At 53.3% G+C, this 24,961-nt stretch overlaps 1 protein-coding gene across 1 annotated transcript in view; it reads right to left on the bottom strand.

Moving 5' to 3' along the window:
* COL22A1 (collagen type XXII alpha 1 chain) overlaps window positions 1-24,961 on the bottom strand; it is a 227,391-nt gene that overhangs the window by 164,979 nt on the left and 37,451 nt on the right. The window contains exons 5-11 of the mRNA XM_021688721.1: window positions 23,340-23,463; window positions 18,237-18,512; window positions 15,108-15,188; window positions 13,900-14,016; window positions 10,620-10,664; window positions 7,944-8,006; window positions 5,093-5,131 (exon numbers count right to left, since the gene is read on the bottom strand). Coding sequence (XP_021544396.1) covers window positions 5,093-5,131; window positions 7,944-8,006; window positions 10,620-10,664; window positions 13,900-14,016; window positions 15,108-15,188; window positions 18,237-18,512; window positions 23,340-23,463 — 745 coding nt within the window. The remainder of the gene's footprint in view (window positions 1-5,092; window positions 5,132-7,943; window positions 8,007-10,619; window positions 10,665-13,899; window positions 14,017-15,107; window positions 15,189-18,236; window positions 18,513-23,339; window positions 23,464-24,961) is intronic.

Here is a 24,961-nt window from a genome sequence, read left to right on the forward strand (position 1 = left end):
CACCACAGTTATGCGGCAGGAGGGGGCAGCACCAGGGTCCCAAAGCCTGACCCTCAGCCACTGCCACGTTCTGCCTTCTGGACCCACTGGCCGTCCTGCCGTCCAGTGTTCGGCAGACCCCTGTGCTGGGAGACAGGGCGCTTTTTCCAAAATCACACCACTTTGGGATTTCCTGCATAAACAGTTGTGAAGATCCTATACTTAAAAGGATTTTCATCATGTTAAGATTAGGACTTAGTCTTTGGTTAAATGCTTACAGACTTTGTAACACCAGGATGAGTAATTAACGGTACACATGAAACACCCCAAATCCCACTACCCCACTGTGCTGGTGGTTTGCCCTGCGCACGCGCCCTTTTATGAGCGAGCACATAGGCCTTCCTAGGCTGTATCTCATTTGCATTATGTTGCATGCCTAGCTCCCTATTGCAAGGTGTTCCTAATTTTCACTCGTGCCCATCTGGTTTCTGTAATGTGATGTTCCATTAGGTTGTTCCCATTTTTCGTTGCTGTTGTAGTTGTCAAGAGTTCTTATAAAAAAAAACAGAGTCAGCTTGTGGTAATTTTGTTTCTGCTTCTGTTTCTCCCTTCATATGAATTATGCTCATGATAATTTCCTAGACATTTTTTTTTTGGTTTCATTTCTTAGCACCCCCCACAGTAGAACACCAAGTATCCTAGGAAACCCTCAGGGTGCTCTGCTGATGTGACCATCCTCTGCTCCTCCGTCCCTTGAGGCCCAGGCAGGGTCCTCAGTGTGCAAACAGCGTGGGGAATGGAGGCCACAACCTGGCTCCTTAGGGACCAGTAGGAAGAATCACACTCTGGATGGCATGACCGCGTTCAGCACGCCTTCTCTGCAGAACAGGTGAATGAGCGCCTGGACGGGGGCCCAACCTCCTCTCTCACATACTGGGTACTTAAATGCTATCTATTAAAGAAACACATTCACTCTTGTATGGATTTTAGCAATATCTTCTAGCAGAAAAGAAAGACAAGGGACAGATTTTTACACGTGTTTATCACGTGCCAGGGACGAAGCCAGGTGCTTTCAATATCAACCTCCTATAATCCCCACAACAGCCCTACAGGGTAGGTGTCCATGTTCCCATTTTACAGATGAGAAGCTGAAGCTCTCAGAGAGACACCAGCCAAAGATCACTCGGCCACTGCAGAGCTGGGATCCAAACCATGTCTGCCCAGCTCCCCAAACCTGCTTTCTTTTCATCACCTGAGCCCACATGTGAGCACAAAACCAAGGCTTCCTCTTCCCTCCTCCCTCCCAGATGCCAGATTTGCAAGGAAAAGAGGCAGAGATGTCCCCAAAGTCCCACTGGGCAGGAGGCCTGCAGAGAGAAACTGGAGCGGACGCGCTGGCTTGCAGACACCAGAGGGCGCTATGGGCCCAGGAAAGGGACACAACTGAGCAGCTCTGTGCTTCCTCCTTGGCGGCATTGGTCCCCAGAGCAGAAGGACCCTCAGGATGCACCAAGGACCCTCAGGATGCTCACTGGAAACTCACATTTTGGACTTGTTTCTGTTGTTCCTAAATCTTTTTTTACCCGTGGGGCTCACAATCCGGCTAATGCTACAGACTTCACGTCCATGGCTCAGTGCCCATCAGAAGGAACCCTCATGCCAGCGTCTCACTGTGCTGGTCAATCTCTGCAGGGAAGAGCCGAGGGCGGAGGGTACAGAGGTCGTCACCCCTCCCTGCTCCCTATGACTCCACTGGAAATGGTCCCGACCAGCCCAGGGCTGGGGCTATACACCCTCATCACCGCCACCAAGACAGCTGCAAAGTGACTGGAAATTACGGGTGTAACAGAAACAGCATCACCAGCTCAAGCGCTCCCTGTGCAAGGCACTGCGTCAAACCTTCACGCGCCTTCTCTCCTTTAGTCCCACCCAGTTCTATGTGGTAGAACCAGGATACTTCCCTTTTCCCCTTTTACAGAAAAGGAAACTGACGCTCAGAGTCGCCCCAGGACAGACATGCAGTTAGCACGAGGCGGAGCCGGATTCTGCAGTCGGCGACCCCTCCTGGGTCCAGCTGGCCCTCAGTCTTGGATGGCGGAGGTCAGACATCCACTCATCAATCCGCTCATTTGGCAAGCACGTACTTAACGTCAGCTGCCTCTCAGATGCTTGGGAGGTTCATCCTCCCTTCCTCTCCTTTTATGGTCCCAATGCCTGGGCTGTGGGTAGCATCCCCTAAAAGGCTGTCCCCCTTACTTTAGCCTGATTTCATATATATATTAAAACACTGGGGGAGATTGGCCCCAAGGACCCCACAGTGAATATGGGAACCAGAGAGGAGGCTAGCTTCCAAGACAAGGGGCAGAAGCAGCCCAGGAACATGGCGCCACACAATGGTCTTGGGCATCTGATGGGGGAGGAGAGTCAGGAGGCCAAGCGCTCCAGCAGCTGCTCAGCTGTGTGACCTGGGGCCAGTCACCTACCTTCTTTGAGAGCCGGTTTCCTCAGCTGCTGGGGAAGGGGAGCCTCAATCAGCCCTGCAGCCTCCCTTCACTTAAGTAATAACCAGAGTTTGTGTTTCCCATCATCCGACTAACTTGTGACCTTGGGCTGGTCACTTGACCTCTAAGCTTCGCTCTCCCCATCTGTGAAATGGGCATAAGTTGCACCCTCTCTAAAGTGCTGGCTTCATCATGAGACATAAGGTAGGGGGCACATCGGCCCTCAAGAAGGGCAACACACATCATCTCAGTGGTTAATTACACACCAGAAATACAAGACACACAACCACAATCAGAGAAATATGATTCCTGGGCCCACTGGGCTCCAGTCCATCCAATCCCCTTGCCCAAGGCAACTGCTCTGGAGAGAATATTCGAGTGGAGAAGCCAGTTTTTTGGGCCCTGTCCAAGTGCATTAGTCACTGTGGCCACCTCTTTCCTGTGGACTCTATCGGTCCCCTTGACCCACACTGGCCTCACCTCATCCTCCAGGGCTAACGGGAAGCAGAAGACTCTAAGTTACAGAAGAGAGCCCCAGGGGCTCAGGCTGGGGTGGGCTGATCACCAAATCCCAGAGCCGCTGCCTGCGAGGGCCTTTATGCATCATCTCATCCCACCCCCTCGTTTTTGCAGATGAGGAAGCAGAGGCCCAGAGAGGGAGGTGACTCACCCCAAATCACACAGCTAATATGTGGCAGAATCTAGACTCAGACTTTGCTAAAAATGTTCAACTGCAAGAGAAAGTCAAGCAAGGACAGTGCTAGAAGTGCTAGAGTCTGTTCTGCTGCCCATCTGTCCTGCCGCATCGAGGATGTGAGGAGGTCTCCCTGGCTGCCACCGTGACCTGGCAGGTCCCGACTGCGGGCCTGCAGGCAGGGATCCGGGCCACTAGGGAGGGGCCTGCACCCTTCAGAGGACACGCTGGTTCACCCAGCAAGCATCACCCAGACCCAGCTCCCTGGATTCGAGGGCTCCAGCAGCCCCGTCTTTCAGGTCAGGAGACCCAGACTGGAAAGCTGATGGCAAAATCACACTGTGCTGTGTGTCCGTCCCGCAGCTTCTCAGACTGCTCTGTATCCTTGTGTAGGAGTTACTGTGTGTGTGTGTGTGTGTGTGTGCGCACACCTGTGCTTCCAGTGGGGATAAAAAAGAACTTCTCTGTGGAATAAATGAAGACACAGAGAAGTAGGGGAGAAAATAAATACCCTCCGCATGGCCACCCTGTTTAACAAAGGGGCTTCACCTCCAGAATCAATCTCTTTCTGTCTCTCGCTCGCACACACACACACACACAAACTGGGGTCATACCGTATATTTTCCCATGTGCTTTAAAAATTAACAAACTATTACTTTCATTTCCTAGGTCATTCATTATTTGTCGAAATGTGGTTTGGCACTCCCGAGTGCCGCTGCATCATTTAGCTGTACGATAACGCAGTTCGCCCTCTGCCCGCTTCACAGCACATGGTTGTTTCCAGTCTCACTTATGAATGACACGGAGTGAAACATGGGGTAGGCACTCTGTGCATCCTTGATTTAGCTCCACAGAGTACATCTCTGGAGTGAAAGCACGCAATGAGAGGGGACCTACAGGGAGAGAACGGGCCGGCCACGTGAAACTGTTTCCACGGTAATGGAACAGAAAGGCACCTGCACGTACAGCCCTGCACGAGGGGTGGAGGAAAATCCTTCAGGGTCCATCTGCACTGCCTTCTGAGCCTGCGCTCTGGCGAGATGTTAGTTAGCGCAGATGCATGCCCGGGAGTCCTGTGGCTGTCTCTCCTGGGACATGGAAAGTACATTTTTAATAGCTGGTGGGAGTGAAAAACAGCATTTTAGCGACACTCTGATTTTTATTTCTCCTCACAGGCTAACAACGCAAGAAAGCTTTCCTCCTCAGAAGGAACCCCTATGTCCTAGGATCTGTTGGGCTTGTCCTGCTTATGATGAAGGTAAAAGAAGGTACAACATTCATATTTTGGGGGAGAGCACGTACGGGCCTGCCTGCCTTGTCTGGCTGCTCACCATCTCCCCTTGAAACTTCTGCAAGTCTTCTGGCGGTTCCCCAAATTCCTCTGGTCTCTCCCCTCACACCCACCTGGCACATCACACTCAAACATTCCCAGCATGTCTGACCACGCACAGACCCTTCGATGCCTTCCCACACTGCAGACGAGGCCTGGACATGCTCGGATATCTACTGCCCTGCACGTTGGTCCTCAGACCCTTCTGCAGCTCTGCATCCTGCTCCCTGGACATGCTCAGATATCTACCGCCCTGCACGCTGGTCCTCAGACCCTTCTGCAGCTCTGCATCCTGCTCCCTATGAGCCCCAGCGAGTACCCTCTGCTCCAAGTACCGTCAATCACCCATGGCCCAAACAAACACTCCCACCGAGTTGTGTTCACTCATGCTCATCCCTGCCGGGCAGCCCTGCTCACTGCACCCGCTTCAACTGCCCAAGTCAGGGGAGCACCTGCACTGAGCCTCTTTGCTCCACCCAGGAGACCTCTTCTCTCCACTCAGATGCTTCCAGGCAGCACCCCCCACCCCATCCTGCTCCCTGGCCAGCTACACAGCCCCCGGAGGAGTGATAAAAGGGAAATGCTTACCTTTTCACCCTTCTCTCCTTGGACAAAAGGCCCTCTGCCCTAGAAAAGGAAAGGAGGAGGCACAGGTTTATGACAGAACGTCTCCATGCATGACATCCCACATGGCAGCAGTGCCCTGGGGTCTGTAAAGGTCGGAAGCTTTCTCATCAGCTCTGCAAATGAGCTTCCAAACGAGATGATAACCCTTCCTTGTTGAGCGTTCATTCTCGTGGGTAGTACCCCATTTAATTTTTCCAACAATTCAATATTACTATACTTGTAACTTTTCCCTTGTGAGCTTTACTAAGATATCATCCACCTACTGTATCATTCACCTAAAATATTCAATGTAATAGTTTTTAGTATATTTATAGAGTTTTGCAGCAACCACCGTAATCAACTTCAGGATGTTTTCATCAGCTGAGCAAGAACTCTGCACCTGTTAGTGGTCACACCCCATGCCCCCCACCTCCTGCCCTAGGCAAACACTAATCTATTTTGTCTCTGTAAATCTGCCTCCTCTAGACATTTCATATACACAGAATCATACGACATGTGGGCTCTCACTGCTGGCTCTGCACCCAGTGATTTCTCAGCAAAGTGTTTTCAAGCTTCATCCATGTTGTGACATGTACCAATATTCCATCCTACCGCAGAACCACATGCCACTGCATGAATGTAACACACATCCCGTTTATCCACTCACCACGTGATGAGCACTCAGGTTGTTTCCACTTTTTGGTTATTATGAATAATGCTGCTCTGAACATTTCCCCACAGGTTTTGTATGAGCATATGTCTTCATTTATTTTGGATATGTATCTAAGAAGAGGATTGCTGAGTCACACGGTAATTCTGTTTAGCCTTTTAAGGATGAGGACTGTTCTCCAAAGCAGTAGCACCATTCTGTACCAGCGATGTCTGACAGTCCCAGTTTCTCCACCTTCCTGGCTACTGTATCCATCACTAGTGAGGCACTAGGGTCTCTAACCATCATCACTGCCTTACCTATTTCTCTCTTCAATTCTGTCACTTTTTGCTTCACGTATTTTGGACTCTTGTGAGGTGCACAGATGTTTATAACTGTTCTTGATTTCTGAAAGACTGACACTTTGATCGTTCTAAGACACCCCTCTTCATTTCCACTAATGTCGGGTTTTAGAGTCTATTTTATCTGATATTGGCACAGTCACTCCCAATTTTTCGGTTTTCTATTTTCAGAATATCTATTTCCCATCCTTTTACTTTCAACCTATTTGCATCTTTGAATCCAAAGTATGTCTCCTGAAGACAGGACAGAGTTGGGTCTTGTTTTTATGTCCAGCCTGAAAATACAGCATGATTACTGATATAGTTGGTTTCACGTGTGCCATCTAAATGTTCATCTCTGCCTCCTGTCTTGTTGCTCCTTTATTCCTCCTTTACGGCTTTTGTTTATTTGTTTGTTTGTTTTTGCACTAAGTATTTTCTAGTGCTATGTTTTAATTTCTTTATGGCACTTCTACCGTATATTTTTGAACTATTTCGGTAGAGGTCGCTCTTGGGTTTCCCATACACAACTCAGCTTCTCGTGACCTACTTCCAACTCATACTTCCTCCGGTGAGATTTATAGACACCCCTCCTTACCTGGTTCCAGTCCCTCTTCCCCCAATCTTGTGCCATTACTCCAGCTGCTTGTTTCATGCCCGATTGCACACTATCATGACGATGCTTTTGAGCTTGTCATCCTGCTATATACTCAGGTCTCCGTCACCCCCGACAGTCAGTCAGCGAAGGATCTTACTGGCCTTTCTTGGTCCACGCTGACTCCTTTTTCTCTCTTTCTGCTTTCAAAAGTTTCTTTGTCTTTTGGCGTCGGGGCTACAATCTTTCTGAGAACGGCTCTCTTTGTGTGAGCTTGATTAGAGTTCACTGAGCTTCCTGAATGTGTAGATTACTGCTTTTCACCAAATTTGGGATTTTTGTTTTCACCATTATTTCTTTGAATACACTTTCTGCTCCTTTCCTCTCTCCTCCTGGCAGCCCCATTAGGTGCATTCTGGTGCATTCTGCTAACTCTCCGACGCTCTGTTCATTTTCCGGCCTTACTCTTTGTCTCTAGTTTTCAGATTACAGAATCACTATTGATCTGGTGGCTGGAATGCTGGCTCTTTCTTTCAGAAGGCTGGTTCCTACCTACCATTGAGTCTCTCCACTGATTCCCATTTTCCTTTCAGTTATAATTTTAAGCTCTAAAATTTCCATTGGGGTCTTTTTTTTTTTTTAGAAACTTCTCAATCTTTACTGATACTCTGTATTTGCTGACATGCTGTCATAATATCTGCCTTTCCTCCTTTAAGAATGATACCCCTTTGTCCTTTGATTGTCACTCTGATGGCTACTTTGCAGGTTGTGTTTGCTTCTCCAGTCCCTGTGCCCCATCACGGGAGACCCCACTCCCTGCTGCTTTTCCTGGGGGTCACAGGGATATCCTGGAGAACCACACAGAGTTCAGTCTGAATCTGGGCAGATAGGAGCCAGCCAGAAAGGGGAGGGGAGGGGGAAATAAGGCATGGAAAGACAGTATAATTCTTCCCGGTGGAGGAAAGAGCATGTGCAGCAGCCAGTGAGAAGTGGCCAGTGTGGAGACTCCGAGCTGCCAATCGGGGCACCCAGAATCCAGGGGTAGGAGCGGGGGTGGTGCAGGACAGGGCTAGAGTGGCAGTAGAGGCCACCTCTGGCGGACCTCCCGTGCCCAAGGGAGGAGCTTGGGCTCCATTCCAAGGGCAGTGTGAGGCTCAGTGTCTGGCTCCCACTAGGTGTTTGGTGCATTCTAGCTGACATGCACGCCTTGGGGAAGCCCGGGGTCTCCCACGCCGGCCCTATACTCACCATGTCACCTTTTTCTCCCTTGGGTCCAGGAGCTCCAACCAGCCCAGTGGCTCCCATGTCTCCCTGCAGGGTGCAAACCAGAGAGGAGCACTGGGTCAGGTCCCCCAACGGGGCTCCCCCACTCAAGACTGCCCACTGCCCACTTGGCCCTCGACGCCCTGGCAGCGGCTGATTTTGTCCCTGCCAACTTCGCAATGGGGCCATGCTTCCCACCCCCGGAGAAGGAGGAAGCAACTAAATAATTTCCCCAACCTCTTAATTCCACAACTAAGGACATCCTAAGTAAGTGAGTGGGAGAACGCGTCATGTGTTTGTGCCCGGGAATGGTCCAGCCCCAGAAGGGGTGTGAGAAGCCCCAGGGTTCAAACCCCCGCTCTGCTGCTTACTGTGAGAGTGTCATTACTCTTTGGGCCTTGGGCTCTTCCTCTGTGAAATGGGCATGCTGTCCTGAGCACACATAAGACTGAAAGCATGAAGGTGCTTTGAAGGCTGCCAGAGTTCAACCAGGGTCCCCTGATTACACCATTTGTATGCCCTGGGCCCTCCCAACTGTCCATGAAGACAGGGAGGGCAGGCAGAGGAGAAAACAGTGTTTGCAAGGGAAGAAAATTCACCAAGGGTCGAGTGCGGGACTGGAGCAGCCTCCTACCATGCCATGAGCCAATCCAAAACAGGCTTGGGTGCCCAACACGGGAGCCCTCAATTTTGTCTGTTTTTCTCTTCTCTTGTTATGCCATTTCATCTGGGTCTACTCCCACCTTGCATACTCTCAGGACAAACAGCTAGTTGGCTTTTGCTGCCCCTCTTGGTCTGTCATGCCCTTCCCCTGCCTTCTTTATCCTAAGCAGCTCCCATGCATCCTGCTGGACCCCGGGGCCCCTCCACCCTGGCTCTCCCCGCAGGGGATCCCACTCTTTTCTGTCACTCTTCTCTTTAAATCTTTTTTTTTTTTTAGATTTTTACTTATTTATTCATGAGAGACAGAGAGAGAGAGAGAAGCAGGCTCCAAGGAGCAGGGAGCCCGATGCGGGACTCGATCCCAGGACCCTGGGATCATGACCTGAGCCGAAGGCAGACGCTTAACCATCTGAGCCACCCAGGCGCCCTGTCACTCTTCTCTTGCCACCAGCCTGTGAGCACTGGGGACAGGGCTCTCTCATTCACTGTAACGTCCCTGCACTAGAATGGGCCCTGGCACCTGGAGTCACCACACCATGACTGTTGACCAGACCTGAGCTGTATCTGGGTAAATGGGGCCACTGGGAGCCACAGCTGTTTTCCTGGAGTCTTAATCTCGGGCTGGGACAATCTGACCTGTGGGGCCGAAGGGCAAGGACTGCAAATCATCTCCGAGGCAGCCAGGCTGGTGTCCAGGTGGCTGAGTCCAAGTCCCTCCCTAGCATTCCCTCCCCCTGCCTTGTCCTCCCTGCGAAGGTTACCTCTCAACCCTGGATCTGTCAAATCACAGCATGACACGGTCATCCAGTAACCAACCACTGCCTCAGACAAATGTTCTCCACTTAACACTTCCACAAACCCCTGGACACCTCTGCTCTCTTCTTCCCTCTGACAGCCGAGAAGCTGAGGTTACTGCCCAGGGGGTGCTCAGTGAGGCAGGAACCCCTGTGCTCCTTCTCAAAAGGACCACCCGGCACTCTGGACCACCCCGAGCTGCTCTCCTTTGGCACCAGGGGAGGGGATCCCATCAGGGGTATGTGTGTGTGCGTCCAGGCTCCCCAGCCCAGCAGAGTGGGGGCAGAGAGGAAAAGGGGGAGAAGGGAGAGAGGGAGAGAGAGAAGGGAAAGGTATCACCTCAGGGTGTTTCTACCACCACACTCAGCCCCTCTTTCAAACACCAGACCAGGTAATGGCCTCTGGATCATGCTGACATCTTCCACCCGCCCGTGTGACCACGGGCAATTCTCATCTCTCTGGGTCTCAGCTTTCTGAGACCAAAGTTAAGGATGTGAGAAGACAGCTCTGTCCAGCTCTGTAAATGCTAATAACCTAAGGAGGGATGGAGACAGAGAGGTGGCTGCATGACTGAGGAGCGGGGCCCCTCGAGGAGGCACCTGGCTTTGAGCAACGAGTGAGTTCAGAAAATTTGTGCCGAAAGAATTTCATGCAACTTATGGGCGCCTGGGTGGCTCAGTCGGTTAAGCCACTGCCTTCGGCTCAGGTCATGATCCTGGAGTCCCGGGATCGAGTCCCGCATCGGGCTCCCTGCTCGGCGGGGAGTCTGCTTCTCCCTCTGACCCTCTTCCCTCTCGCGCTCTCTGTCTCTCATTCTCTCTCTAATAAACAAATAAAATCTTAAAAAAAAAAAAAAAAGAATTTCATGCAACTTAAAGAAACCTTACGTGCAGTCTAAACAGAGAGACTCTTACAAGCCCAAGCCCCAAAGTTTCTGGAATATAGAGGACTAGAAGGATTGACACAGAATGAGCTAACCAGGGAGAGGTTAACCCATTGGAGCAAATGGGATGGGAGCCAGGACTTTCTCACCCAACCCCTTCTAGCTCAGGCTTTCAGAAACAGAGGTTCCGGACTTCACACCACTGGCTCAGAAGCAAACACCACAGACTAGTCATCTAGCACGACGCTTCGCCTCCACGTGGGGAGCACAGCAAAGGCGAACCTGGGCCCCAAAGCACCCTGAGCCACGCCTGCACTGACCTTTGGGCCGGGGAGTCCCACGGGGCCATCAGAGCCCTTTTCGCCCTAAAGGAAGAAGGACAAAAGAAACAAGAAGTAAGACTCTAGTTAATTCCCCCACGCCCTCTGCCTTCAGCAGTCGGTTACCCCTCCACAGGCCCCTAAGCCAGTCTCTGAATGAGCCACGTATGGCCAGCAAGCGGGACAAGGTTTCCTGGAGCCAAGAACCACTCTTCTTGAACTCCATGGGACACTTTGGTGTCACCTCTATGTGGCTGTTGGTGGAATAAAGACGGGGACAAACAAGATGGTACCCCGTGGGCTACTTCTTCCCTGACATCGCCACCCCTGGAGGTCAAACTATCATGTGGCCCGTTAATGGTTCCCATAGTTATTAGTCACTAGACACCAAAGCAACGCATGTCTGTAACCTACCTCTAACCATCGTTCACCTGCTAACAGACATGCTGCTTGTGTAAAAGATCCAGTTTCCAGATTGAAAATTCTGATCTGTTAAGTTGTGGGTGCGTGTAAATACCGCCACACTAAAAACCAATGTAACACGGTTCATGCACTCGTCCACGTGTAAATCTCACCACATTAGTGAAAAGGAAGAGATACCATATCCATTTATGTGTGCGTACCACTCATCACTAGAAACAGCCCAGCTGCGGTTGTGTACTCAGCCAGTTCAGGAACAAGTTTGTTTTTTTAACGCATTCATAGATGTCATTTACACACGCAAATGGAGGTAAATAATGTTTTGTGTATTTGACCCCACATAGTGCCCATTGGAATGTCTGGTACACAGTTCACACGAACCATGTTTGGGTCTAGAGATGGAAACATGGACCCAAGAGGCACGTTGACCTAGGAGAATAATGGAAGTTTTCTGTAAACTGAATCCAAGATTTAAACCACCGGAAGCCAAATCTGCCTGTGGCCTCCTCCCAGGAGAGGACACTCAGATCTGCGCCCCCATGTGCCACATCGTCTGTGCAACTGAAGATGGCGAGACAGAGGCCAGCCCTACTTAATGAGGAGCTTATTGAACCTCTTTCGTGTGGGAGGCAGAAGAGGCCCCCTTCGCACCCACCTGTGCGAGCACCCTGGGCTAGGCGCACCTCTGCTCTCCTGGGCGCGGTAGCCAGACCGCACACTGAAGCATTTCTGAAGATCATGTGCTATGTGTCTTAAAACCTCAGTGCTCAGCACACAGTGGGCGCTTACTGTTTACTGTCAGATAGAAGGGGTGGTTGGGGAATAAAGGAATGGGTTATTGGGTGATGGCCCCCAGAGTTTGAGGCTGAGAATCTGTAAGGTGATTGATCATCTTGAAGAGCGAGCCCTTGTCCTGCCCGCAAGAGAGGGTGTGTTCCTTTATCTGTCCCTACCAGCTGTCCTGCCACCATCCGCCCATCATCCTTCACACCCTGATCCACGTATCCATCAGTTCAACCACTATTTAATAATGTTGGGCTAGACACGATCAGTGGCTAAAAATACAGATGTGTCAAGATCCAATCTCTGTATCTGGAACTTACCTTATGGAAGTAAAAACAGGTAGACATTTTTAGTTCAATGTGATCACCGTTATGGTAGATGGCAGCCCAGGGAAAGGAATGGGTCATGGGGTCTTGGAAATAGCAGGTACATGGCCACATGGGGAATGAGGGAGGGAGGACTGGAGGAAGGGAGGGGGGAAATCACATAGACAACAAGGTGCTCAGGAAAACATTCCTTGGAGACATCTTGAGAGAAGAGCAGGCATGAGCCAGATAAACGAGGGGGTCCAAGCAGATGCTGTATATGCAAATACCCAAAGACAAGAAAGGTTGTGACCCCTCCAAGAAACCAGTAGTTCTTGGTGTCCTGGAAACTGGGGGAGCAACATGGAGAGAGATGGTGCTAGAAAGACAACTGGGGACCCTCTGTGACCACATAGGGTGGTGTGGTGGGGGTGGGGAGCGCCTGGGGGTCTTTGAGTGGGAAGATACATGGGAACAGGAGGTAGACACTCCTGAGTCTAGACTTCCCTCCCAGGGGTCCTTCCCCCATGCCAGGGGCCACAGGAGCCTTGGCGGGACACGCCCAGGGCACAGCTTGGCTCAGGGAAAATTCTGGCCGGGGCAGAACTGGCTTTGGCCACCACCCCAGCAGTCTGTCCACACAGGGGCTAGTACCCAAACCTCACAACAAGTTAGCCTTCTCCTTTGGGGTTCTTATTCAAAACCCAGGGACAGGGGAGGGAAAGAGGTCCAGCCCTGGGTGCTCACCCTGGCTCCCTACTTGACGTGTCTCATTCTAATCCAGCGGGCACTGGGCCAAGGTACCTCCCCTTCACCCTTGCCCAGAGAAAACCTCAGCTCACAGCCAGGCTGAGCCGGCTCCTTTCAGCAAGTTGGGCCAGCATTTGGCAGCCTCACCTGACTGAGGGTTCCTGGGGGCTCCCTGTCTCCCCAGGTCTGGTTCTCTGGGTAGGAAGGAAGGAGGGAAGGGGAAGAAGAACAAGGTGTGGCAGGGGGAGGGAGCCTGCCAGCCAGGACATGTGCATTGGAAGTGTGTCCATTCCAGTGAACTCCACTGTGATTCCACATTCCTTCCTGTCTGCCCAGCCCCGTACAGAGCCACTGAACCCCTCCTGTATGCTGGCCCCAAGCCGGGAGGGCAGATACAGCAGGGGATATGACCGCAGGCTTCAGGGCAAGGCCCCAGGCTGTGGGCTCTGGCAGAACCCCCCCAGGACCTTCCCCAGCACAGCTCTGCTTTTTATCATCCTTGTGTGTTTGGTTAACTTGTTGTGCTCAAACGGTAGAAGACTTCTTTCTTCTTACTTATCAAAAAGGCCACTGGTCTACAGGAAAACAGGACAGATGAAGGCCCTGGGCACTCAATGAGACACTAAATCTAGGCTAGTGGATGGTGCTGGTGGTGTTCGCAGAAACACTAGTTTGGACATTAGGAACTAGGTACACACAACTCTACTTGTATGTCACCTCCTCGGAGTCTTATTCGCAAACCAGGTCTGTTTTGATGAGTGGAGAGACAGCAGCAGGGGGCAGGAGAACCTCGGGGATACATTACCTCCAGGAAAACATTAATGGGTCTGAGGGCTCCCCCCCTCCGAGCTGGAACGTTAAGAAACAAGAGGTCGAAGGAACAGGACTCCCTGTCCTGCAAGCCCCCCAGAGTCCAGGGCCATGGTGCCCTGGCCACCCTGGTGCATGATGAGAAATCCCCACCTCCTCTGCTCAGCTCGGGGGCTCCAGGCTGGGGTCTGAGGGTACACTGCTGGGGGTACCTTTTCTCCAGCCGGGCAGGAGCAGTTGATGGCCTTCAAAAACCCGATCTGTTCACTGCCGGAAGTGGGAGGCTGCTGGGGCAGGGGTGAAGTCTCCGTCAGCACGGTCACCTGGCACTGGAAGGAAATCCCAGTGAGTCAGAAAGCCAGAACCTGGCTTTTCACCCAGCACAGCTCCCCAGCAGGCAAGGGGGCCAGGAACCCAAGAAGCCTGAGCTTGAGTGGAGGGGAGGTCGGGTCATGCCCGGCGGCAGGTCCTGGGCTCCTGAGGCCTTGGAGTCAGAAGGGCCTGGGCCAACCTGCTCTCAGCCACGTCGCTGGCTTCTCAGCGGCTGCAGGAACCAGGAACCCCTCTGAGCCTCAGTGTTACCCTCTGCAGAATGGGCACAAGGATGGGTCCATTGTGATGCAGTGAGGAGGATTCGATGGGACAGCTCACTGTCTCACACCCAACAGGTGCTTGGAAATGCTTCCCTACCATCACCACTTCCCCGCCTCCCTTCCCTCTGTTGTCCAGGCCCTCATCTGACCTTCTCTCTTTTGCTCAGTCCACACTCAGGCCCATCTGACTCCAAACCCCCAGCGCTGGGGGTTTCTACCACCATGTCTTGGGCACAGGGCCACTGAGCACCGTGTGTGGACGTCACTCCTCTGCCCTGGGAAGCGGGCTCTGTCACTAAGACCACCTTCCAAGCAGCCCCGGGACTGGGGTTTATTAAAGAAGTTGGGGAGGGAGAGCCTTGAAAGGGGGCAGATGCAGAGAGGTCCAGGGTCAGGGGAAAAACTCTGGGTTTTCTCGCTCTTTCCAGTCCTGCCTGCAAGCCGCCTCCTCCCCTCTGCCAACCAACCCAGTGTGCCAGGCCTCCATCCACTGAGCATGGTCCGTCCCTCCCAGGGCCATGCTGCCAGCCTCGGCCTCTCCTCCCCAGAGCCGGGCCCCACTGCTCGGCCTGCAGACTGGTGGTGTCAAATAAGACCAGGACCACGGCAGCCCCCCAGGGAGACCTGCCTGGCCCCCAACCCACATCCTGGGGGCCCAGGAAACGGAGCCCTAGCCCCAGATGGTCACTGGACTCCTCTCAGACCACATTCTGAGGGTGGGCACCCTCCGACCCCTGAATGCCCATTCCTAGGACCTGGACACCCCCGTCCCTCTGGAGGCCAAGGACCCGTTTCCTCCCCACCTCTGCATGCAGGAGTTTGCTCACCGGGCCCAAGGGGATATCACAGCAAGTCTCCAATTCTGCGTGTCTGGAGTCACAATAAATCACAATCTGCTGCAGGTCAAACTGGAAGGGACATGAGGTCAGAGTAAGTCTGGAGGACTCGGCAGCCCGAAGCCTCCATGCCTCCAGTAGGCCCGCGCAGGGGTCGGGCCCCGCTTTCTCCTCGGGGTCCCTCCCTGGGCTGAGCTTCAGGGGAGCCTACACATCTCCTGCTTACACACCCCCTTCTAGAAGGGACAACCCAAGAGCGAGGAGGTTGGAGGCTACAGGCTTGCCGGCACGGATGGCGCTGGTTCTTGAGTCTCCTCTGAATCCTTCCCCGGACACCTCTGCCCCCGGGCACTGTGACTGTGCTTTCTTAGAGTCCCTTCCTGGGTGCTCTCACGACAGGCCACGAAAGTCTCCGGAAAGTGCCCCATTTCCAACCCTCCAGACATCTCCACACGGTTCCTTATGTCAACTTTGTAAAGTAAAAATGTGCCTTTATGGGACGCCTGGGTGGCTCAGTCAGTTAAGCGGCTGCCTTCGGCCTGGGTCATGATCCCAGTGTCCTGGGATCGAGTCCCACATCGGGCTCCTTGCTCAGCAAGGAGCCTGCTTCTCTCTCTCTCTCCCTCTGCTTGTGCTCTCTCTGTCAAATAAATAAAATCTTTCAAAAAAAAAAAAAATGTGCCTTTATCACCCCCTTGAATACCACAGTCCCTTAGTGTAACTTACAAGGGCTCTGATGTCCAACACTCACATGCGTATGCACACACACACACGTACACACATCTGCATACACAATGCCCACACAGTACACACATGCACACACGCACACGCATATGCACACACACACACAGTCTGCAGATAAAGCCCGGGCCTCCTCTAGGACAGTCGAGCCCTCCAGGGCCTGGCTCTGCTGCCTTTCCAGGTGTGTTTCTCTTCATTCCTATTCTATGACGTCTGACCTCACAGAGTCCCAGAGCCATGCCTCGCCATGTGTGGTTCCATTTCTAGGAAAGTCCCGGAAAACCCAGCAAGCTCTTAGTCACCCCCCAAAACCGTACTTGCTGCTCTCACGTCCCGGCTCTGTAACCACCACGTGAGCGCCGGCCCCATCGCTGGTCACTCTGCACGCAACCCCGCACGTCTGCAGCACGCGGACCACAGACGCCCTTGCTTCCTAGTTTACTTCTAAAATCTGCTTCCCTACTAGCACATGAACTCTGCAGGAAGGGCTCTCTTTCCTCGTCTCCCACGGGAGCCCCAGCAGCAGGACCACTGGTGCACGGCAAAGGCCCAGAGCACAGAATTAATGGTTGGATGGATGCACGCGTGCACGCACAAACATTTTTTGAAGGGAACTCGAGCTGCACCAGTGGAAGGAGGGATGCTTATTTTACTAAACACTGATGCTAAGTGCCCATGGCCTTGTACCTCCCTCTACCCTTCTCGGGCTGACCTGTGCTGCACTTGGACTGGCCCAGCGAGCTGGCGGGGCAGGTGGTCGGCCGCTTGGCCTCATCCTCCTGGCTGTATGACGTGCCCCAGGGGTATGACTCCCTGCCTCACTGACTTGGCTAGCTACAAACACTTAACCGTTCCACTCATCTGTCTGTTCTATTTCCTGTAAGACACTAGCCCACAGACAGAGGAGAAATTGACAAAATGCACAATCGTGCTTTTGAACAAGGCCCATTTTAAAGAGAGCGTCCTGCTTTCTGCATTAGTGAGCGCATAGACTCAGCAGCTGGGCCGTTTGGCAAGGCTGCAGGGACAGGGATGGGGAAGAATGAAGCAGAGGAGCAGGGTCAGGGACAGAGCACAGACAGCCTAGGCCCGGCAGAGGTGCTCCCAGGTGGGGTGAGCGGGTCTGGGAGCCAGAGGGGCCCCTTTCCCTGCCACCCTGCTCCTGCCTCTCCCCTCCTCCCTCCACCGACCAGGGAGTCCACCTGCTGACGTCCCTCTGGCTCCCACTCCACCTGGCGACCTCTGCTCAGGCCTATGTACCCTGTAAACCTGGGTGGTCTTCCCTGGCCCGGCTTCCCTCCAGGGTCCACCATCTGCAGCTCAGTGACCCTTCTCTGGTGACAGCAGGGTAACCAGCTAGGGGGTGCAGGGAGCTTAGAATCTGGTTTAGGTCCTGGCCCTGCTCCTCTCTCATGACAGCTGGTCAAGGGACCCCAATCCCAAGACTTGCTTTCCTGTGCTGTAAGTGGGGGTGGTGCTGAGCACCCGCAGAGCTGGGTGAGGACCTGGTGAGGACCAGGTGAGGACCAGGTGAGGCAGAGAGCTATCTATGGGTCCCAGGGAGGATTACAGGTGAGCTGTGGTGCTCACGCCATGTCCAAGGCGCCAGACCATGTGGTTAAAAGTGCCCCAGCCCACGCTTTGGCAAGATTTATGACAGGCTGAGGAATTCACTGATTCTCCTGCCACATACTTCATTAGGATTTGTTTTAATTCTAGAAACCCAGCAGGAAACAGGAAGTGGGAGCAATATTCTGCTGACAAACATCAGAAGTTCTGGGATTCCCAGTACTGGATGCAAAGTGGACGCTCAGCTATAGCCGTGGGCAAAAAGGGGAGAGAAAGGGACACACCCAAGCCCCCAGACTCCATACAATGGGTTAAAAGAACCCAATTAAGGGCCCAAAGTGGCCATCACATTTCAGAGTCAGGCAGGACACAAACCCCGGGTTCCAGATGCACGGTAAATGCAGAGCTTACAAGCAGACTTTATTTTATTTTGCGTATACTTTCTATACTTGCCAGATTTTCTACAATCACAGAAGAAAAAAAAGCCTCTATTTAAATGTACAGAAAACTCTGTAATTCTACCCTCCTACCTACAAATACGTATGGAGATCTACGTCCCCACTGCGAGCACAGTGCCTGGCACACAGCAGATGCTCAATGTATGTGACCAATGACCGGTTGCATGGACGAGGGATGGTGACTCCAGCGTCCAATATGGTTTCTGAGTCAGGGTCCTCCCTCCTAAGGCAGTTCAAGGCGCTGTCTTGATAAATGGTACAGACCCGTGAGGGGGACCTGGGGATACCCGACTCCCGAGGCTGCCCCCCGTGACACCAGGACCTTGGCTGCAGAGGGCCCCCCGGTACTCACATCGATGGGCACGCTGTCGTAAAGGCGCTTGCCGATCACTGTCTTCCCCTGGATGTCGATGTTCTCCCTCTCCTCGATGGGCAGCGTCTGCACCAGCGCACAGTCAGCGTACAAGGAAACGTTCTGGGCCTGGATGCTCAGGGCGATCTTGTGCCAGTCCCGGTCAAAGAGGTCACTGACCCGGGGGCCTCGGAAGATCACCCTGACAGCATCCTTCACGGCACCCACGGCATCATACTCAACTGCCTTGTTCTCGCCGTCCAGCCGGATGGAGACCTGGAGAGCAAAGGACCACAGGCTCCCTGAGCTGCATGGGACCAAGGTGGGAGAGCGCAAGAGGGGAGAGGGTTGCGGAATCAGGAGTCACATCCTGGCCGTGACCCTCACTGCTGGTCAACCTTGGATAAAGCCTCGGTTCCCTCCTCAGCCTTGGTGCTAACAATACTACCCTGCAGGCTGTTCTGAGCACCTGCACTAGATGGGATAATTGGGCTCAGACACCAATCCAGGGGCCACACACAACCCCATGCCTGGGGGTCTATGAAGTAGGGGCACTTTTGTGAGTCTGCAAGACAAATGGTGCAGAAGGGCTTGAGTCTCAAGCCCAATGAGAAACCGCAACTGGTCTCCATGTCATTGAAAACCCTGGCCCGGCAAAACAGGCCATGTCTGACCAGATGCCAGGGACCAGGCTGAGACCCCGTCCCAGCCTGCACTGTCTCCAACCGTGAGGATGACCTTGAAGCTCCAGTAGGATAAAGCTCCTTGGCGGCAGGGACTAATGGGTCTTGTTCACTGGAGGACCCCCTGCCCTTTGCAAAATGCCTACGCAACCCTGGAAGAAAGTTTTACTTTTGTTTTTCTTGGAATGAAAGAATGCTTGGGGGCTCCTGGGTGTCTCAGTCGTTAGGCGTCTGCCTTCGGCTCGGGTCATGGTTCCAGGGTCCTGGGATCGAGCCCCGTATCGGGCTCTCTACTTGGCGGGAAGCCTGCTTCTCCCTCTCCCACTCCCCCTGCTTGTGTTCCCTCTCTCGCTGTGTCTCTCTCTGTCAAATAAATAAATAAATAAATAAATAAATAAATAAATAAAAGAATGATTGGACACTTTCTCATCCAGGTGCTCATTTCTACCTCCCTTACATGGTATTCACTAAACACCTTCTCTTCCCTGCCCAGCTCCCTGCCTCGAGTCTGGATGCTCGAGGGCTCTGCCTTGGCTCTGCCTGGGCTTTAAGGGCTCTGCCTGGGCTCCTGTGTCCTTCGGCACCTCATCAGCATGGCCCATGGGAAGGCCACGGAATGGAGACCGTAGGCAGGAGGACAGGGTCCTAGGGCTGATTCTCCCTACCCCTCCCTGCTTCTCTGCGGTTCTAGGTGGCTGTGTCCCCCCACACACTCTGGCCCTTTGGGGACTCTCTGTCCTTCCTGGCTCCAGAACTCATGGTCTCCAGTAACCACCAACCACCTCCCGTCCTGGCCACCCAGGCCTCAGGTGGTAGTAGCTTCTTCTTGTCGCTTAGCCCAAGATACCTCGATACGCTTTGCTGGGTTCCTTAACCCTGACGCTTAACCTTATCAGCAACCTTAACTCTGGCCACTTTCTTAAAACACTCTTCAAAAACTGGGGCTGTCTTAAAAAAAAAAAAAAAAGAAGAAGTGATAGCAGGAGGGGAAGAATGAAGGGGGAAATCGGAGGGGGAGACGAACCATGAGAGACGATGGACTCTGAAAAACAAACTGAGGGTTCTAGAGGGGAGGGAGGTGGGGGGATGGGTTAGCCTGGTGATGGGTATTAAAGAGGGCACATTCTGCACGGAGCACTGGGTGTTATGCACAAACAATGAATCATGGAACACTACATCAAAAACTAATGATGTAATGTATGGTGATTAACAACATAATTAAAAAACTGGGGCTGTCTAGGGCACGTCTACACTCAAACTGGCAAGTCACTTTTGAGCTGTGTGTCATTTAACCTCTCTGTACTATTTCCCTATTTATAAAAGGGCACCAACGACAGCACCTACATCACAGAGTCATTACGAGGATTAAATGAATTAGCATATATGTAAAACACTGACACAGTATTCATTAGATGCTGCGTGCTGCTCCAAGTATTAGCTATAACAAAATAAGCAAATAAATCCAAAAGCATCCCCACAAGGCAGCCTTCTCTGGCACGCACACATGACTCACCCTAGCCCACTCACTTGCTCTCACATTCCCAGGCTCATTTCATTTACTTTTTCTCACGTGCCTGGTCAGGGTTCATTTCTTTTGTTCACCCGTTTCTTGCCTGCCCTGCCCCGTCCTCATAAGTGGGCACTTCATCTCGCTAGTTCCTCTCTTCCAGGGTGAGGACCACACCCAGCACATGGTACCAACCCCTAAAAAGGCACTGCATGAATGAATGAGTGAATGAATGAGAGCCCTCAGTTCAAGGAAGGCCGCCGTGCACCGCCGGGCATCAGCCACAGTGTTAATAACACAACCCAGGCTCTGATTTCTCTTTCTGGGCCGCCGTGACCTCAGTACAACCAGAGGGGGGGCTAGGATCTGTTTTTACTTGCACTGCCTGCTGATAAGCTGTGGTGTGGGTAAAGAGAGAAAACTATGAGCCCCTGGCCAGTAACTTCGTGCACTTCTAATGCACACACCCGAATACTTCTATTATTAAACGTGGTCTTCTGTTTCCCGTTTGAGCCCCGTGTCCCCAGACCACTGAGGGAGCCTCATGAGCACAGGTGGCTTTCCCTGCAGAGGGACATTTTTCTAGCAGGACACAGAGCGAGGGACAGCACCCGGCAGGCCTGAGTCCTTTGTCTACTGGTGCTGGCTGGGGGCCTCAGGAAGGCGCCTCATGGCTCAGATCCATCAGCAAATCCTGTTGGTTCTAGTTTCAAAAGACATCCAGAATCTGATCATTTCTACCCAGTTTAACTATTATTGCCAGTCTGGGTCAGTATCATCTCTTGCTTCTATTACTACAATAGTCTCTGAATTAGTCCTCTCGTTTCTGGACCAGCCTGCCTCCCAGAGCCTGGTCTCCAGCAGAAGGCCCTACACCAACGCCCCCCCACCACCTCTCGAGCCTCATCTCTGATGAGCACCCCCATGCTCTGCTCCAGCCGAACCTGCCTCCTTCCTGTCCCTTCATGGTATCTGGAATGAGTGAATGACAAATGGAGAGAAGGCCAACTTTCGAGTGTGGTTGTAAATACTAAATGCGGTGATGAATATGAAGATCTAGGTCGGTAGGCCTGACAGAATGCGTGGGGATGCTGTGAACACACATCACTTCCTGCAGGCCTTTCTCCATTTTCCCTGTGTCTAGCCAGTACTTTCCCCCGGGGCACGGAAGTGGCCACCATCAGAGGGCCAGGGAAGAGCACTCCACCAAGGCTTTTGCTCAATGAAATCGAACTGCCAGGTGCCTCTGAAAATGAGCCTCACGTCCCCCTAGGTGGGCTGTCTCTGCCTGGCTCTGTCGTGTCCCAGCCCACGGCTCGTTCCGGCAGGCGGAGGGGAGGGCACAGACATGGCAGACGGCTAGCCCACACAGCTCTGCAAATGCCATGAGGGGAGAGAACCCAGACAAGGGGGTGGGGGCTCGCCCGCAAGAATGCACGGCAGGTGCCCAATCCCACTGCACCAGCCCCTGAGAAACTGGAGAAGCAAGTCCCGCGTGCCTGTGGATGGAGGTGGACGGCTTGCGTGCCCTCCAGGAAAACGACCTTTGGAGAAGAACCTCGTCTGTCCCATCCAGCCTCCCACACTCAGGAAATCAGGGCACTCAGCAGTCAGGCTGCGTCTCAATCAGACCAGGGGTGCTATGGAAAAATCATTCAATAGGACTAACGGCGGGAGACAGGAGCCAGCTGAGCATGGTGGGTAACAGACAGACTTGGAGCCCGACGCCCCGTGTTCAAATCCCTCTTCCTTTTTCTCGCTCATGACAGCGCAGGCAGAAGCCTCACCTCCTGTACTCACCCCCCACCCCCGACGAGATGGCAACAGGCTGGGAAGGGGTCGGGATGCGCTCTGATGTGTGAGGTGCCCATCCCTCGCCCCTACGAGAGCGGGACCGTGTGGACGAGCCCATGCAGCGTCCGAGTCCAGCTCTCACCGGGGCGCACGGCTCGCTGCGTGGAGGGTGCCATTCCCTGGCTGCGGCCCATGCATGTGGTCCCCGCGGCTCAATTGCTTGAGCACATTTGCATTTCAGCTCCAGTGGAAACAGAGTCTGTATCCCTCAGCTCAAGGTGAGTCATGTCTTCCAAAGGGAAGAAGGGTAATGACAAAGACAGAAAGAGTCCCTAAACCCTGGAACCAGGGGACGGGGATTTGGCAGAGCACAAAAGTAGTGTTGCTTGCAACTCCAGCCAACGTGTGGGGCTGATGACTCTGATCTGAGACCCTCTCTCCCCACTGGGCTGCGTGCCGCCGAGGGACTGCTCCACCCTTGTGGGGACACAAAGCCAAAACACACCTGAGGGGCCAAAGACAGGGCCTCAGAACTTCCCTCAGGGTAAGAACAAAGGACGTCAGGTGTAACAAGACCGTATCATGTGTGAGGCACTTTATCTAGACGCTCTAGAGACACGGTTCACCCCACCGTCCCCAACCATTCACGGCAGCTCTGCTGTTTCCATGTGACAGCTAGGAACGTCGAGACTCAGAACGCTAACCCCACATGTCTCAGGGCCGCACCAAGAAAGGAGTAGGCACACGATGGGAACCCAGGTCTGCTGACCCTGAGCAAGTCTCTTCTGCTACATCACGAAGCGGTGCCAGTCACACCGCAAACAGAGCATAGGCCGCGGGACAACAGAGCTGGCCGCCACCTCCTGGTTAGGCCAAGCATCCCTGGGGCAGGAAGGAAGTTGGTCTCTGGCTCGCCAGAGCGCCAGGCACCGGACTACCCTCAGGGGAAGAAGCTGCACCTCTCACAGGACCCGCAGCATCCCTGGGGCGTCATACACTGGACTCTTGATCTCCTGGGCCCGGGATGGAGGCCACGGAGAAAACACGGCAGGTGCCGCCGGCCCCACGAGAAGGACACAGAAAGCTTCTGGCCCCTGAGACACAGCATGCTACCCTTACCTGCGGGATCCCATACTGGTCGATGACCTGCCAGATATACCAGTCTTCTTTCCGAGACGTCTTCCGGAAGCGGAAGGTGGTGACAAAAGCGTACTCATCAGGCAAACCTTCCGGGAACACATCCCTGGAGGGGGACAGAGACGGAGGACAGTGGGCTTAGCAAGAAGAGCAGGGGCCGCAAGGGAAGCCTAGGTGCCCCGTGGGTCACTAAGTCCTGCCGGTTTTCCTTCCCAGACGTCTCTCAAATCCACCTCCTCTCCTGCCTTTGCTGCCCTCTCCTTTGGCCGGGGTCTCAATGGGACCCTCTGCAGACCCGTGCTGTGGCCCCTTCCTTGTCCCCTGCCTTGGGCTCCAAGTCCACCCCCACAGGGTGCGTACACTTCCGCGTCTCCACCATCCCCATCTGACAATATCGATGGCAGAAGCGGAGTTGCCACCCATCCCCCCCTTCCCGGGTCAAGTGCAGCTGAGTGTACCCGTCTTCACCTCTCCCCACTGGCTCCTTCTCAGCGGGGCCCAGCCGCTCTGTCTCACCCTGCTTGATCCCCTGCCCTGCACCCCAGGACGTCCTCCCATCTTCACAGAGCAGAGCCCTGCGTCCCTGCCCAGTGTGGCCCCTGCCCAGATTGTCCTGTACCTGCCTTTCCCCTGCACACTCAGAATGAAAGCTGTTCCTCCCAGGAGTTACAAAGAAGGTGTTGGCATCCTCACGGGGTAGCCAAGGGCAGCCAGGGTCTGCGGGTTAACAGGACACAATCTGGCTGCTAAGTGTCTGGACAGAGACCCGCACAGAGAGGGGGCCCTGTCTCAGCGCTCTCCTCTTAACCATCGACACCCTCACCCCGAGGCACCTGGCCACGGTGGGGCCACATCCTGCTCTGGGGGCAGGGACCTGCCTGAGGAATGTACAACTGATCTCTCCCTGGGAGGGGGTGGAAGCCAGTCTGGCCAGAAAGCTGGGAAGGGAAGTGAGGAGGCGTCTGGGTTCCTGGTTCCCGACTCGCACACCCTCTGGGACCCTTGGTTTGGCTGTCGAACCTGTGAGCTAAGACTGGCCCTCATTCTGTGATTCTCGGCTCCCAATCTAAGCTGGGTGTGGGCCCTGTTGTTCAAAGTCGAGCTGACCTATCACCCAGCTCACATGCAGGCCCTAGGAGCAGCGTCCATCCCTCGGTGCTGGGCCCTCGCAAGACTGAGGGACGCCCTTGGTCACTGCCCTCACTGGACGGAGATGGGCCCCCCCACCAGGCTCTCCACACAGACACACACTTTGTAGCCACAGTAGATACTTTCATTTTTCTTATTTCCTTTCATTTTTCTTATTTCATTAATGAGTCAAACCAGGGGACTGTTTTTGTCCAAACATACTTTTTTCTTATACCTTTGAAATAACACACACATATGTGTGCATGTTTGACATACATATACCTAGATAAACACCGATGGATCCATATAGTTAGGTCCGTATAGCATGGATCTACAAATCTGCATTTATATTTCTCTCTATATATTTAGATAAAGAGAGAGAGACTAAGGCTTTTTCTGAGAGCATACATATAAGCACACACATATATAGCTTAAGAAAAAGGTATTATAATCACGAGGGGGAATGGTCATTAACA

The sequence above is a fragment of the Neomonachus schauinslandi genome, chromosome 4 (assembly GCF_002201575.2).
Source record: "Neomonachus schauinslandi chromosome 4, ASM220157v2, whole genome shotgun sequence".
In the NCBI taxonomy this organism is placed as follows: Eukaryota; Metazoa; Chordata; class Mammalia; order Carnivora; family Phocidae; genus Neomonachus; species Neomonachus schauinslandi.